The 16,117-nt window shown below is 41.8% G+C and overlaps 1 protein-coding gene across 5 annotated transcripts in view; it reads right to left on the reverse strand.

Annotated features, from left to right (window-relative positions):
- Positions 1-14,618, reverse strand: part of LOC137606344 (glutamate receptor 1-like) — a 46,624-nt gene extending 32,006 nt beyond the window's left edge. For all 5 annotated transcript variants that reach the window (XR_011037842.1, XR_011037843.1, XM_068331568.1 and 2 more), the window contains exons 1-2: positions 14,485-14,618; positions 8,219-8,353 (exon numbers count right to left, since the gene is read on the reverse strand). Coding sequence is in view for 3 of the 5 variants with exons in the window: in XM_068331568.1 (XP_068187669.1) it covers positions 8,219-8,353; positions 14,485-14,587 (238 nt within the window). In the remaining 2 variants the exon portion in view is untranslated. The remainder of the gene's footprint in view (positions 1-8,218; positions 8,354-14,484) is intronic.
- Positions 14,619-16,117: the final 1,499 nt, after the last annotated feature.

Consider the following 16,117-nt stretch of genomic DNA (forward strand, 5'->3'; position numbering starts at 1 on the left):
AGCACCGTCTCAACCTGAGGCTCTAATTAATGTGTTTAGTAGAGATGCTGAATAATAGATTAAACGGCCACCTTCCTCAGGGTGTTACGCCATTCACACACACGCACACACACAGAAAACCTAATGCAGCTCACACACATACACGCTGAATCAGAAAAGAAACAGAGTACACACACAGTCATTTAGGCAGCTGCTGCCTCGCGGGCATCAATGCAATAATCTCCTGCTGAGCATGCAGCTCTGACACGCACACGCGCACACACACACACACACACACACACACACACACACACACACACACACGGCCCCTAACAAGTGCTTTCCCTCTCTCCAGTCACAGGTTTGAGTCCTCATCTGTCTGCTCAGAGTCTGAATCTCCTCTCCGTTGCTCCCATGTCTACATTTACATTTCAGTCCACAGAGATTTATACACAATTCACTCCAGAGGCAACCAATAAGCAGTGTGTGAGAGTTATACAAACCATTCTCCATCCCAGCCAGGACTTCCACACAGCATACCGCAGTTATTGAGCAGTAGAAGAAGAATTTCAGCTGAAGTTTTGGCAGCTTTCTGCAGTGGGACTAAAGATAGAAATCATCCCTAAAAAAATCTGTCCTCACTTGTTTAGTCTTGATGGTCTGGACGCCAAAACATGTCATCCAAAAGATTGGTGCATCTGCCCCAGGGCACACATTTAATCATCTCTCAAACTCATGGATCAGGTTATAAAACACAGTAACAGTTTGGCTCATCATTTAGCCACTTGGCTAAATGGCTAACAAGTGTCACACACAGTCCATAGAGCTGATTGAGGTTCTAGAGTAAAGCTGGAGAGGACGTAAACCAACTAAAGCCTGAGCTCAAGCTCTGTGTCTGCTCTACTGATGTGTTTCTCTGTCTGTTAAAGCGCTTTGAAATGTCAGCTGACGTGATTAAGGACTATACAAATAAAGGTTGGTTTATTGATTATCACCATTGCTCCGAATTAGCTGCGAAAGTTGGAGAAAAAACAACTGATAATGAGTGCTTTCTTGAATAAAATACATTCAAAAGTTAATGAAGAAATAGAGACAGATATTACTGACAGATATTACTGTGGATAGTACGGATAAAGACGCAGAACAAGCCAAGCGAAAACCAGAAAAAAATCTAAACTTTTGTGCCACAATGGACGCGATTGTTTCCATGGTTGAGGCACAACTAAATGTCAGCATCCAAGACAAAATAATGACAAATTTCTCCACACACAAATTACAAAAAATCTGTGTGTGAAGAAGGTTCTTTCAAGCGTGGTAGAGTATCCACAGGAGAATATATGACTTAAAGGCAAAGAAAACTATTGAGTGAAAAGCAGAAGTGAAAACAATTACCGTATTACATCTTTCTAAAACTTATTTCTAAAACTGTTTTTTTAAGAATGACTACCAGGTTGTAACATTTTCATAAAAATATATAATTTTACTTTTTTTTCTTTTCACTTTAACAGCTATGACGTTGTTATTAATGAAATCATTCAAATTAACACTTTGTTTAGTTTTATATTGTACTATCGGAAAAACCCAATCTTTGCATACAGCTTCTAGCACATATTCTGTTATCGCTTTTGGGATGCATGTTGGGATGAACAGGTTTTTTTTTAAGCGCATCCCAGGGATGCACTACTTTGAGGTAAAATGAACTCTGCACAGGAGGAATACAACATTTAGGATTCCCTTAATGTGTTTTAAAAGTCAGAAAACATTTTCTGCCTCTAATTGCTTCTCATTAAACTCAAAATAAATTTCAAGAAGAAACAAATCCTGCTGTTTATTTCCTCTTTTTTTTATCGCCTTCAGTTTCCCCTGTGAATAAAATCCCTCCCACCAAACTGACTCTGTGGCATCCGATCTTTGTCCGACATCATACTTAGGATCGTTAATTAAAGATAATCCCCCTTCCTCTGCTGCCAGCCCTCCTATCTGAACATCGGATTTTTGTCATTATTTGCCAGACTGTGTTGTTGGAGATAAACGTGTTTCCAGGCAGTGCATGCAAAGTTGTCTTTTTTTTATGTATCCTCTCCACGTTGTGGCATTCAGCAGAGCATGTAACTACAAGTGAGTCCTCAAGGGCAAAGTGTCACCAGCAAACTAAATCAGTTCTGTTTCCCTCCTCCCTCATTCTCCTCTCTCCACTGGAGCTTCCTGCCTAAATGTCTCCACACAATGCATTATTGGCTCTTTACGTTTTTTAACCAACAAACAATAAATACACTAACTATGGGGAGCGGGGCGGCCTTGTCCAATTCTGTCATGGCAATCTGCAGGCGCCTGATAAGGGAAGTTCTGGCAGCAGAATGCCATTTCATTTCCCCGCCATCCTCTTCCTCCCATCTTCATCTGAGCCCCTATAAGGGCAGTGAGTTAAATGTTAGCTAGCTCTCACACAATAGATACTCACTGCTTCCAGTTTACAAAGTTCACAAAATGAGTTGAACCAAAACAAAACAAACTTTAATGTTCCATCCTCTGAGCAGTTCTCCTTCATTTCATTCGTCTCTGCTGACGGATGAATTTTCTGCTGCTCAACCCACACCAAATCAGACTGGGGGAGTGGGGTTCCATCCTGGACTTTTTTTTTTTTTATGAGTGGTGGGGGTGAGTTCATGAAAGCATCAGCAGTGCCTGAGTTTTTGCTAACAGGGGGCCACTCAGGTTGGAGAACCATTCAAATCCTTCTTACATGCTTCATTAGCTTGCAATGCTCGCTCTACCTCCCTGTCTCTCCTGATTCAATTCTTTTCTCTTCTATTCAGTCCACCTCCATTCAGTTCAAGACTGATTCGCTGGCACGAATGCAGCATCATGTCGTCCTGCCAAAGAGCCTGACTCCATTTGGGTTCCTTCAAAAAAGGATGTCTTTATTGTTGCAGAAACACCTTCATTAGCATCCAGACGGCTCCCTCGTTTCACCCCTGGTGCCTCCTAAGTGACACGGAGAACAACCTTCTCCTTAGCCTTTCTTCAGCCTCAGGAGCTCAGCAAAGGCCTAGGTCAGCATTTTAGGGAATTATTCGCATTATTGGTGAGAGTTACATGAGAGGAATGATGCTACGAAGCTGCAGCCAGAAGGCAGAAGAACAGAACAGCTAGCCAGAAGCAGCATGTTAGCTCATTTGACCTGCATACAGTCAAACTCTGCTCAGACACATTTCATCACACATGAAAACTAGAATGTTTGATACCAAAATCATTCCCGATCTCAAATTTTTTGTTGATTTGCAAATCTCTTCACAGAATAATAGTAACACAATCTGCCCAAACTACAAGTCAAAAACTCACAAATAAACAAATGACATAATCAAGTCTTCTGTTTAAAGCACCTGAACAAACAAATAATGTTTGTTTTTTGAGAGAATCCTTGTGAACAAGCATGATGACATAAGCAAAGTGGAAGAAAATGAGGAAGGGAGGAAATGATGACAGAAGAAGTTGTCCTCTGATGGTTGTGACCTCCATAGAAGGCGACACATTACAGGTTAGTCACTGACCGCCTGTCTGTCTGCCTGTCTGATGATAACGACTGACACAGGACGCTGGCTCTGCAGGATGTGTGTGTGTGTCATTCTATATGATGAAGATGACCGCTCTGAGTGCTGCCATTTTTTGCCTGGTTGTTGAAGTGGACCGAGTGCTGCATGGATTATTATTGGGTGTCTGGAGCCGCAGCATCAAACTCTCTCTGATCCGCCACTTTGGTCCATACAAGGATTCTGACATTAGCCTCCAGCCCACCTTAGAGCTCTTTTTATAGTGGAAATACTTTTTGAACTCAAATACATTGTGATGAGACACAGTAATAGAACCAGGAAGATGAGGTCATCCTTGTCCGGTTTTCACCAGCCTCACAGGAGAAACTAGGACTTAAGTGACTGAATAAAGGAAATACATTTGCACAACCAAAACGGGAGACAGGATTTCTTCTTTCTAGTAATCATCATTTAACAGTAGAACATTCAGTGTCTCCACGTCTGCTTAAACAGGAAGCAAAGAAGCTGAAGAAGCCTGAACAACGATCACAGAGGTTTTAAGTTTTAAGTATTAAGAGTCTAGTTTCAAGAAAATGTTCAGATTATTCAAAGATCATTTTCCAACCACTTCTCAGTGCTGTAGAGATGTAGTGGCTGAGGGTTAAATGTCACCGGGATGTGTTTTTCCCTGATGATGATGATGATGATGATGATGATGATGATGATGACGATGACGATGAATCTGCATCACACTTCATTTAAGCCATCCTTGGGTTCAAAACTCCCTTGTGGTGCTTGGCTGCCCCCCCTCAGGCACACACCCTCCTCAGTGTTCAACGGTACACAAGAAACATTACATACATCAGCGTTGACTGTTTTAGCTTACTTTGGAAACAACTTTAACACCACGACCGTTTTTTAGCTATAGGCTAAATCCTTACCCCATTTCCTAAACCAAGCACCCCAGCTCTAGGCCACGGCTTCACACTTCCTGTATTTACCAGTAGATAATCATCGCATCGAAATCTGCAAGAAAGCAAACAAGTGTGTTCCCAAAAATACACTCACTACACAAATCCACAGGGTTGTTTTTCTGCTCTTCGTGTCCCGACTATAGCTGTGCCGGGGTGGACTGGCTGTCAGTCCTCACCTCACCATCATTGGGACTAATTCCTGATTAAAGTGACTCTGAGCTCAGAATCAGCTGCTCGTATAAAGTCTGAAGTGTGGGATGCAGCAGCTCTGAGGACTGAGGCACTGCTTTCAGAGAAATATTTGTTTTTCTACCTCAGATGCAGCGATGCTATGACTGTAGCGGCCGTCTCTCAGGAGGCAGAGCTCAGTCTGTTTTACATTTCACACAACAACAGACCCGAGGAAAAAACAACACAGCAAGAGAGAGAGAGTATCATAGTAGGAGGCGAAGAATAAAAGAGAGGGTGATAGAGGGAGAGAAACATGGAGAGAAGGAGGGGAAGAAAGAGGTTGGTAGATGATTGTGATTGGTGGGTCTTGGGAATTTCATCTTCATGTCAGAATATTTGGAAGATCTGTGAAAAATGGGTCGAATTTGTACTTTGGTAGCTGAGGGGGGAATAATAGTTATAATCTAAGCTCATGCTGACTTTCTGTCATTGGGGAAGTGGATCCGAATCTCCTGACAGTAAGACAGAGACAAAAACCCATGTTACACAGAAAAAAGAAATAATCGCTTCTACTGAAACTGATCGAAACCACTAGAGGATATTCTAAAAAAGTGAAAAAACTCATGTCTCGAAGTCTTAAAGACCTCACGAACCAAAACGAAAAACCTTATCTTTAATAATTATCAACATATTGGTTGTCAATAAAACGTTTGACTTTTTGCTGCCCTCTTGTGGACATGTCAATGCCAACGAAAAAGACGGAAAGAATGTGGAAATCGACAGACAAGCCGTCCCAGGTGGACATAACAAGAACATAAATAAATTGTCTGGATCTTCGTGTTTGCCTCTTCATGAGGCTCAAGCCATAATGTGCCCATGGGGGAGATGTGCAGTTTGTTTTCCCACTACATGATCCATGATGGTCAAACGAACAGATGCTCATCAAACAGTGCAAAGGGAAACTTCCATTCTCTGCTCGTGCAGAATGATGTCATTAATCGTGAGCCAATCAGACATCAAACAGGAAACAGCAATGAAATAACATTTCCGTTTTATCCTGGCAGTAATTTCAGCATTTATGCAAAACATTTGCTTTCAGTTCAAATAATCATCATCAGGTGATTTTATCACAATCAAGACAGGTTCGTGTGACATCATTATTACCACAGATCAAAAATACAAAACCCATGCAAAAAAGGAATGACTTGAAAAGGGATATTAGAGAAATGATTGAGAGAAAGAGAGAGAACAAGAGAGAAAAAGCTTTGTCAGTAGTATCCAGAGGGCAGGCAGGATCAGTTCAGGTGCAGCAGCTCCATCATTCTGACTCAGTTCACGTCTGCTTTAGAAAAATAACCTGCAGCGTCAAACAGAATGAGGACATATTTCTGTTAAAAGGATCATTCTGTTTTACCACGACTGGCCTCGTCTTTTGGTAGTAGTAGCCGTTACTTATTGAGACATGCTTACTTGTACTCCTCCACATCTCAGAGGGATGTACTACTTTTTTACCACGCCACATGAATTTGATCAGATTGTGCATTCAGATAACGCAAAGTAATGATCAACACACGACAAGGATTCATCAGGAGAAGCAGCACAGCTCTAAACCCAACTGGAATACAAATCCAATGATTATGAATCATGTGTAACCAAACAGAGCTGAACAAAAGGAAACAAATGGATTCAAACAATAACAAGGACTTCACAGACGTGTCAAATCTGTTAATATAACAGCTGCTCTACATTTTATGCACATTATTATGAATCCATTGATTATATGTGTAGAATTCTATTAAATGTGTTCACTAGACTGTAGCTGAGTTCCAGCTGATAAATAATTACTAACTGCTTATAGAATTTCAGTAATGATTAACCTGCTTTAGCTCATTTTCCATAGGAATTTACTCACATTCAACCTTAGAGAAACATTAAATGAGCTGCTAACTAGGAAGAAATGCAGCAGTAAATAGATTTCAGAGGCTGTGTTTCATATTCAGGGGGTAGGGGGAGGTCTCATTATTTCTAAAAAGTTGCCTTTAGCCCTGATGAAGAGGGTGCACATCCACAGAGTCTGCTAGCACACCAACCGGATCCCTCACATCAGACTGAGGCAGCTGCTCCTGTTGCACTGAGAGTTATTATTTGGTCTTCCTCTTTTGGCTGCTCCCCGTTAGAGGTTGTTACAGCAGATCATCTGTGTCCATTTCACTGGCAAATGGAGCCCTGTCTGACCCGGCAAGGAAGTCAGTCCACATATCTAATTTGTTGTAGCCTTTTTTTTGTGCCAGATGCTCTTCCTTATGCAACCCTCCCCGTTTTACTGGCAATTAGAATGCACCAGCTCGCATCTGGAGAAGCTGGGGAGTGACCCCGGTTTGAGAAGGAAAGTTTGACATGAGTAAAGAGGAGGAGGCGGGCAATCGAACCATCAACCCTGTGAACAACAGACAGCATGCTCCACCCTCCCACCTGCACAGATCTATATCGTCAAATTTGGGTGTAATGAGGCCAGCTGGTAAATTCAGCATTTTGGGCAGAACAAAACAAGGTCAGCACATTGTTCTCCAAACCTACTGCACTGTGCCGAACGTTCCCCGGAGCCAGTATCCGTTTAGTACTGAGCTCCCATTAGTCTACGTCCATTTTAATGCTGCTGTCTGCTCTTTTAAGGCCCACCTCCATTTATTCTGTTTTCCTTTTCTTAAATCCCAACGTCCACTGGATGAAGTCAGGATGCTAGAAGAACAATGGACTGACCAATTAGGAGCGCAATTAGAACATTCAGTCTGGCTACACTGAGGCTAACGTTACGCACCTGTGTGCATGTTTACTATGCAATAATGTATGTAACACAGGTACAGTATGTGTGTCAGTCGTTAGTTAGCACACTGCTAGCACCTGTATGGCTAATGAATGTCCTGTTTGAGCTTCATTTAGCTGTTTGCCTCTGACTCTCTGCCCACCTGTTTCACACAACAAAGCTAAGCTTCCATTTATGCAAAACAATTTAAAAAATTCAGAAGTTCCAATTTTAAACATCTTAGGGTGGTTTGCACAGAGATAAAAGTCCAATATTCACCTCCTGCTAGCTCTGTTTTAGTCTCCACTACACCTCAGGGTAACATCTGACTCGTTTACTCCTAAATGCTCATCGATGTTCTCCAGCTTGTCTCTAACTGTCGTTTTGCACCTGAGCAGGTAGATTTTTATAAGCAGCTTCCTGCTGCTGCGAAAAAACAGACTGGAAATCCTCCACAATAACGAAACTATGAGGCGTTTGTTGAATCACAGGCTCAGTAGAGCTGAATAGTTGATATTAATTCTCTGGGGTCAGAAGCAACACAAGCAACACTTCTCATTTAAGTCATCCGTTCTGAAGTGTATCTAAAAATATCACCTCAGGGAGATAAATCCAGAAAGGTCACAAAATCGGAACACCGCTGAGAAAAAGCACCAAACTGTTACAAACCAGACCCGCTGCTCATAAAGCAAAAATCTATTTTATGACATTAAAAAAATTATGAACTTACACATATAGTAAGATCGATAAAAAAAACTTACAGGCATAGGTCATGGCGAAGCTGCTCCCTGTATCCACCATGTCCACCTGCGGCACCAGTTTAGGAACGTCCTGGTGTTGTGCCAGAGCAAATCGAAACACCTCATACTCATGGGAGCCGGTGGGGAAAAGGCCTCCTGGTTGACAAATAGAACGACACACAGTGGGTCCCCAAAGCACACAGAAAGAAACAGCACATGTCAACACAAATGGAAAATATTCTATTGTTGTGCAGGACTCAAGAGTTTATTCCCTGCATGAATTTGAAACCTTGCTGGGTTGTAAATCTTTCTAAGCAGTACAAGTTATCATTGTAAGAGTTAAATAAGTCCAGAGCACTGAGTGGGCACCCATCAGCTGTTTTACAGTACCTTTAAAAAAAAAGCTGAGGAGGAAAATAAGTCTAAATAGAATCAGACGGAAAGAACAGACAGGCTGACATTAGGAATAAGTGTTTAAACTGACACCACTCTTTTTCTTCTGAACAGTAAACCTGAAGCTACAACCCACAGCTGGTTCAGTCACTTTGGCGTAAACACTGCGAATGGAGAAACATGTTTCGGAGCTCAACTAAAGATTGAAAACTGGCTCTTCCAGTGGATTTAAAACTCACTGATCAATATGTTGAATTGGACTGACTTCATTTATACAGGTGCTGCAGTTTACGGCCAAGGATTCAAATTATTTCTTGGATGAGGCTAGTTGCCAGGTAACCTGTGAATAGTTGGTGTTCAGCTAGTAGTTTCCTAGCTAGGTGAGGGTTGCTGTTCAGTGGCTTTTTGTTTTTTAGGTTCATTGAATTAGCTACCAGTTTAAAGTACAGCTAGTCCATAGGTTGGTGTTGCTTACATTTGAAACAGGATTTTTGAAATGATAGCTGTCCCTACATTTGCAGATGGACCAAACATTAGATTTGGATCCGAGGACATATGTATCTAAAAATATAGCCTTCTGACACCATCTGCTCTACCTTATCACTAATGGAAGTCTTGTTTAAGGTAATTACTGTTAGAAGCTTTGCTGTCGGTCTATTGTTCTGGCACTAAAACACTCTCAACATAATGGTTTTAGGGTCACAGGGAAATGATCTCAACACTTAGACATGGACTGAACGACCCTCTGGTCTTCCTCATGATGAAGTGGGATGAGACTGTCTGAACTTTTTAACTTTAACTCTGTGACAAATTATTTACGCTTAACTCACAACCACAACATGACATTAAAAAGCACTCAGGAAAATCAAAAAGTGCATCAAGGTTAAGAGAAAAGTATCTTTCTTGACCTAAACATAACTTACCTTTCCCAGATTTACATAATATATACTATTTTTTACCTTAATTTTGTTTATTAAATGTCTCAGGTATGGTGAACATCATGACTTACTAGTGCCGAAGTGGTATCTTCATAACAGTCTTGTAAATAGTCTAGTAAGTAGTTTTTAAAAGTACATCATTGTACTTTTAAAATGTTTATTTTTGACAAACAAAACATTTTAAAAGTACGATGATGTGTCAGCAATGATGACAAGCATCATAAACTAGCGGAAAAAACCCCGCACTCTTCATTTGTTTATGATAGCCAACAACCTCCATTAGCTGCTGCGTTAAGCTAACATCCGGCCACCATAACTAGCTTAACTAGCGTACTTTTAAACTTTAAGTAAAGCGTTGGCTACACATTATAATGTTAATCTTATCGAACACGATATGAAACTGAATACTACAATCGTATACCTTCACCAAACAAACACAAAACCACCACAAGATAGAACATTTTGATTTGATTTGGGTGACATATTTACCTTGCTATCGAATTCAACCGGAAACACGCCTTCAAAACAAAAGCATCAATATTGACAGGCTGATTAATAGAAGTAGTGACGTCACAGAAAATTGAAAACATACTCGGTGGAGCGAAACTTCATCGAGGTCCAGTAGAAGAATTTAAATCATTTTAAGCCTCACCAAATTCAAACTCTAGTGAATTTTAAAATTATTCCAGATGACTGGACAACTACAGCTAATGTGATCAGGGAGACAGGTAGGAGAGTACTTGGTGTGTCATCTGGAAGGAAAGTAGATAAGGAGACTTGGTGGTGGAATGAGGAGGTACAGGAGTGGTAGAAGGTAGAGGTAGCAAAGGCCAAACAAGAAGCTTATGAGGACTTGTATGCTAGGTTGGACAGTAAGGAGGGAGAGACTGATCTATACCGGTTGGCAAGACAGAGAGATAGAGATGGGAAGGACGTGCAGCAGGTTAGGGTGATTAAGGATAGAGATGGAAGTCTATTGACAGGTGCCAGTAGTGTAATGGGAAGATGGAAAGAGTACTTTGAAGAGTTGATGAACGTGGAAAATGAGAGAGAACAAAGACTAGAAGAGGTGACTGTTGTGGACCAGGATGTAGCAAAGATTAGTCAGGATGAAGTGAGGAGGGCATTGAAGAGGATGAAGAGTGGAAAGGCAGTCGGTCCTGATGATATACCTGTAGAGGTATGGAAGGGTCTAGGAGAGGTGGCAGTAGAGTTTCTGACTGGGTTGTTCAACAGGATCTTAGATAGTGAGAAGATGCCTGAGGAATGGAGGAGAAGTGTGCTGGTGCCCATTTTTAAGAACAAGGGAGATGTGCAGAGTTGTGGCAACTACAGAGGAATAAAGCTGATGAGCCATACAATGAAGTTATGGGAAAGAGTAGTGGAAGCTAGACTAAGGGCAGAAGTGAACATTTGTGAGCAGCAGTATGGTTTCATGCCAAAAAAGAGTACTACAGATGCAGTATTTGCGTTGAGGATGTTGATAGAGAAGTATAGAGAAGGCCAGAGGGAGCTGCATTGTGTTTTTGTAGATCTGGAGAAAGCTGATGACAGGGTGCCCAGAGAGGAACTGTGGTATTGTATGAGGAAGTCTGGAGTGGCAGAGAAGTATGTTAGAGCAGTGCAGGACATGTATGAGGACGGTAAGACAGTGGTGATGTGTGCTGTAGGTGTGTCAGAGGAGTTCAAGGTGGAGGTGGGACTGCATCAGGGATCAGCTGTGGGCCCCTTCTTGTTCGCTATGGTGATGGACAGGCTGACAGACGAGGTTAGACAGGAATCTCCATGGACTATGATGTTTGCAGATGACATTGTGATCTGCAGTGAGAGCAGGGAACAGGTGGAGGAGAAGCTAGAGAGGTGGAGGTTTGTCCTGGAAAGGAGAGGAATGAAGGTTAGCCGCAGTAAGACAGAGTACATGTGTGTGAATGAGAGGGACCCAAGTGGAAGAGTGAGGTTAGAGGGAGAAGAGATCAAGAAGGTGGAGGATTTTAAGTACTTAGGGTCAACAGTCCAGAGCAATGGAGAGTGTGGAAAAGAGGTGAAGAAGCGTGTCCAGGCAGGATGGAACGGGTGGAGGAAAGTGTCAGGTGTGATGTGTGATAGAAGAGTTTCAGCTAAAATGAAAGGAAAGGTGTACAAAACTGTGGTGAGACCAGCGATGTTGTTTGGTCTAGAGACAGTGTCACTGAGGAAAAGACAGGAGAAAGAGCTGGAGGTAGCAGAGATGAAGATGCTGAGGTTCTCTCTGGGAGTGACCAGGATGGATAGGATCAGGAATGAGTACATCAGAGGGACAGCACATGTTAGAGGTTTTGGAGATAAAGTCAGAGAGGCCAGACTGAGATGGTTTGGACATGTCCAGAGGAGAGATAGTGAACATATTGGTAGAAGGATGCTGAGTTTTGAACTCCCAGGCAGGAGGCCTAGAGGAAGACCAAAGAGGAGGTTTATGGATGTAGTGAGGGAAGACATGAAGGTAGTTGGTGTGAGAGAAGAGGATTCAAAGGACAGGGCTAGATGGAGGAAATTGATTCGCTGTGGCGACCCCTGAAGGGAAAAGCCGAAAGGAAAAGAAGAAGAAGTGAATTTTAAAATTATATAATTTAGGTTGACTTTCAATAGTCAAAACATTAAATCTTTTGGACCCAGACTTTTATTTTGGATCAGATTATTTCCATTATAATGGGGTCTATTCCTTCAGCTAACACGTTTGATGAAAAGCTGTAGGATGGTATTGTTTGCCGAATCCAACCCTAAACGGAACACACACAACCTCCTAAAATACTCATCCATCCATCTATCCATCCATCCATCCATCCATCCATCCATCCATCCATCTATCCTTACATACAGTACATACATTTTCTTGTTGATGAGACCACCGAAATCATCTCATCAACATCCGAAAGGCAGGGGATACCCCAGAAACTTCACCAGCATATTGTGGGGCCCTAAAATACTCATAAAAATAATAAATATTCGTAAACATGCCGTTTGAAATCCATTTGACTTTAAATTCCAATAAATACGCTCACCTGGTAGGCTTAAGTTAATGTAGCCGCAAGAGGACACAAGCCAGTAGGGTTAAGTTAACTACAATGTCCTGGTAGCCTAGTGTTTAAGACCGCCATCACAATTACACAACTGTGATTATATTTATATTAGAAACAAAACACAATTTATCACCTATATTTCAGTTGAAAAACAGCTAACACCACAATGTAGAGAAGCTTATATGAACAATATTGGAGTGGTGTATGATTTATTCATTAGAGTTATACAGGCTGGAAGCAGTCCATCTGCTCCAACAGAAGGGCTCTGATTCAACAAATACATGCAGGGAAATCCAATGTAACTGATTTTAAATGCTGAGACCCACTGGTTGGTGTGCAGACTGCGGGAGCGCTTCATTTCAGTAATGCAGGTTAGTTGAACTTAATGCCACATCAGCTCCAAACCAAATGAGAGGAAGCTGCAGCCCGAGTCTGGACCAGTGGGCCGATGAATCACATTATGATTTTGAAAGAGTAACACGCTCTGCAGCCCACAGCTGCCTGATCCTCACTGACCAAACCAGTCAAGGTTCAGATGGGAATAAAGGAGCAGAGAGAGGATTCACCCGCTGTGCAAATTATTGATACAGACGGCAGGAAATACAATCGATCAGTCACTTAATTAAATGTTTCCTGCCAGTTGATGGAAATGGCATGACTTAAGAGAGTATGTTAGTGTGATTTATGTAGCAGTTCCCTGTTATGGTTGATACAGTGTTCCCTATCTCAGCAGTAGTGGAATAAATCTAGGAACATTTACTGTACTTACATACTTCAGTAGTTTATGTTGCGTTATATTAATCTGACAGCTGTTATAAGATAAACCTCAACCGCTGTCAGTGTCGCCGATTCTTAGAATAGCAAATCTTCCTGCTACAATGTCAAGATACCTGTACTCTAATTGAGTATTTTAAAGCCAAACTATAATATATTTTTTATGCCATTATATTTATTGGTCAGGTTTAGATGATGGACAAATAATCAACAAGTAAAACAGGAGCATTTGTCTTTTACTAAATGACATAACTAAAGAACGATGCGGAAGTATTTATACTCCACCTGAGTATTTCCATTTAATGCTACAATGTATATTAAATCAGTGGATACCTGAGTAGGTTAAGATTTTAAAATGCAGCACATATGATGAGAACTGCAATATTAGGAGTGTATGACAATTCATAGGGCCTATTTTTAATGTATGGTGTAAAATAATCAAAATGCAAGAGACCCTGTTAGAATAATATATGTGAGTACATATATATTATTAGTATAGTGTAGTAAATGAGCGCAAGTTCATGTGCAGTAACCTCATTCCCCATCCACGGATCTGGTTTGCCTCTGTCCATGGTGCTGAATCCTGCAATATTAGGTTCCTGTGTTTGAAAATCAGTCGAGGTGAAAAACAATATTGCTATAATTGACTATTATAATGTTATTTTCTACTCCCCTATGTTCTGGTAATAAAATAACCAGGAACATCCTATAAGTCATAGAGGGAATCCTGACGGAAGGCATTATCACAGGGCTCCATAAAAACGATATAAATGTCATAACAGGAATATCATGGAAAATTTGGAGGAATAGTACTGAATCAGTGAGCAGAGTAGGGCTGGTGTTGGAATACTGTCCCCCCTCCAAAAAATTGATGGAATCAAAGTATTTGATTAACAAAAGGATCTAAACATTTTCCTATCATGGAAGGAAAACAGTATATCAGAGCTGGAGATCCTTCCACAGGATTCTGCTGAACAGAATACATTCAGCGTCCTGCCTTGCATTTGCTGTGAGTCATGATTTGAGAAGCAGATAATATGAGGAATTCTGTGTGAAGTGGGATCCAGCCTGGTCCTCCGGTTGGTCCCCGGAGCGCCCCCGGTGCGTCACCCCGCCGCTCACTCACCTATGTTGATGTTACTTGGGAAACTTGTGCCGCTGCAGAGCCCGAGCGGCAGCAGGAGCAGCGGGAGGAGGAACGAGGAGACCGGGAAGCTCTGCAGCCGCATGTTTCCTCCAGCAGCAGCACCGACGGGAGACGCGGAGCGACCGGCGTAATCCCATCCACACTGGGGCCGGAGCAGATCCACCGCAGCCCGGGCAGAGACTCACGCATCCACCGGCGGCGCGTTCAGGTGCGCTCTCTCTCTCTCTCTCTCTCTCTCTCTCTCTCTCTCTCTCTCTCTCTCTCTCTCTCTCTCTCTCTCTCTCTCTCTCTCTCTCTCTCTCTCTCTCTCTCTCTCTCTCTCTCTCTCTCTCTCTCTCTCTCTCTCTCTCTCTCTCTCTCTCTCTCCCTCTTTTCTTTCTTTTTTTTTTTTTAATCTCTGCGCTCTATGAGTCGTTCTTTCTTATCAGACATCCATACTTGGAGCGCAGACTTCTGCTGCTGCGTCGACTCTGTTTGGGCACAGCTCCTGCACAAAGCTCTCCCTCTCTAGCTCTCCACATCTCTCTTTCTCCCCCCCCCCCGCTCCTCTCTCTCTCTCTCTCTCTCTCTCTCTCTCCCTTTTAATAAGCTCTAATAGCACCAATGAACGACCAGGCAGTTTGCGTGTTTGGTGGCAGTGAGGGAGTGTAAACATTTTAATGTAATTTTCTCCTTTATTCAAACAGGTGGTGACAGTCTCACCAACACTAAGATTCACCTTAACGTCACATTTATCTCTAAAAATTTATGCAAAAGACAACAAAATGAAAGTAGAAAAATCTGAATATTGAAAGATGCAATTCACCATCATATTAATTAATGTGTGAAGTCATGAGAAAAACAGAATTTGTTCTCGTACACAAAATACATTTTCACCTTCAGTTTGCTTGTGGTTTCTTCCACCATTGGTCTTGCGCTGAAGTTTATTCAATCAAAAATGAAAATAAAAAAAGCATTCAGCCAATAGAAAAATAGTACAGAACATACCAGTGCCATCCCTGGCTCCTGATTGGTTTGGCAACTGACAGAGCACCTCCAAAGTCATTCAGTCAGAAACACAGAGATCAAACTACAGCAGAGTTCATTTTCAGGTTGAGGTTGAAGAAGATGACCTTCCAGTTTAGGGAATATTGTCTGTATGGGGAGAGATTCTCATTGGATCACACTTTCCCTTACCTAACCCTTTTCTTTGTCTTACATAAATTCTGCATTCACAAAGATCAAAAATATCTAAAAACACACAGATCCAAAAAGTGGTTGCACAGCTGCAGCGTGCATGCCAGACCAGTAGTTAGCAGTGCGTCCTTTCAAAATTAAAGCCCACAGAGGCAAAGATCACCGACATGATGCAGGAAGATAAACCCTTTTATTTTATTAAACTTTTTATTATGACACAAATGCTATGATTCTTAAAGGAAACACGACTAAGTTCTCAGAGTCCAGAAGGCCCGCCATTAATGCGTTAATAGCTTCTATAGCCTGTAATCACAAAATGGCCGGCCTCCTACACAGTTTCCCACACAAGAAATAATGGTAACGCTGATAATCCCCTTCTATTCATTTTCTCGGCAGCCAATTTATGGAGACAAAACAAAGTGAGGGAGGAAAATGA

This window comes from Antennarius striatus, chromosome 13 (assembly GCF_040054535.1).
Source record: "Antennarius striatus isolate MH-2024 chromosome 13, ASM4005453v1, whole genome shotgun sequence".
NCBI classification, from domain to species: Eukaryota; Metazoa; Chordata; class Actinopteri; order Lophiiformes; family Antennariidae; genus Antennarius; species Antennarius striatus.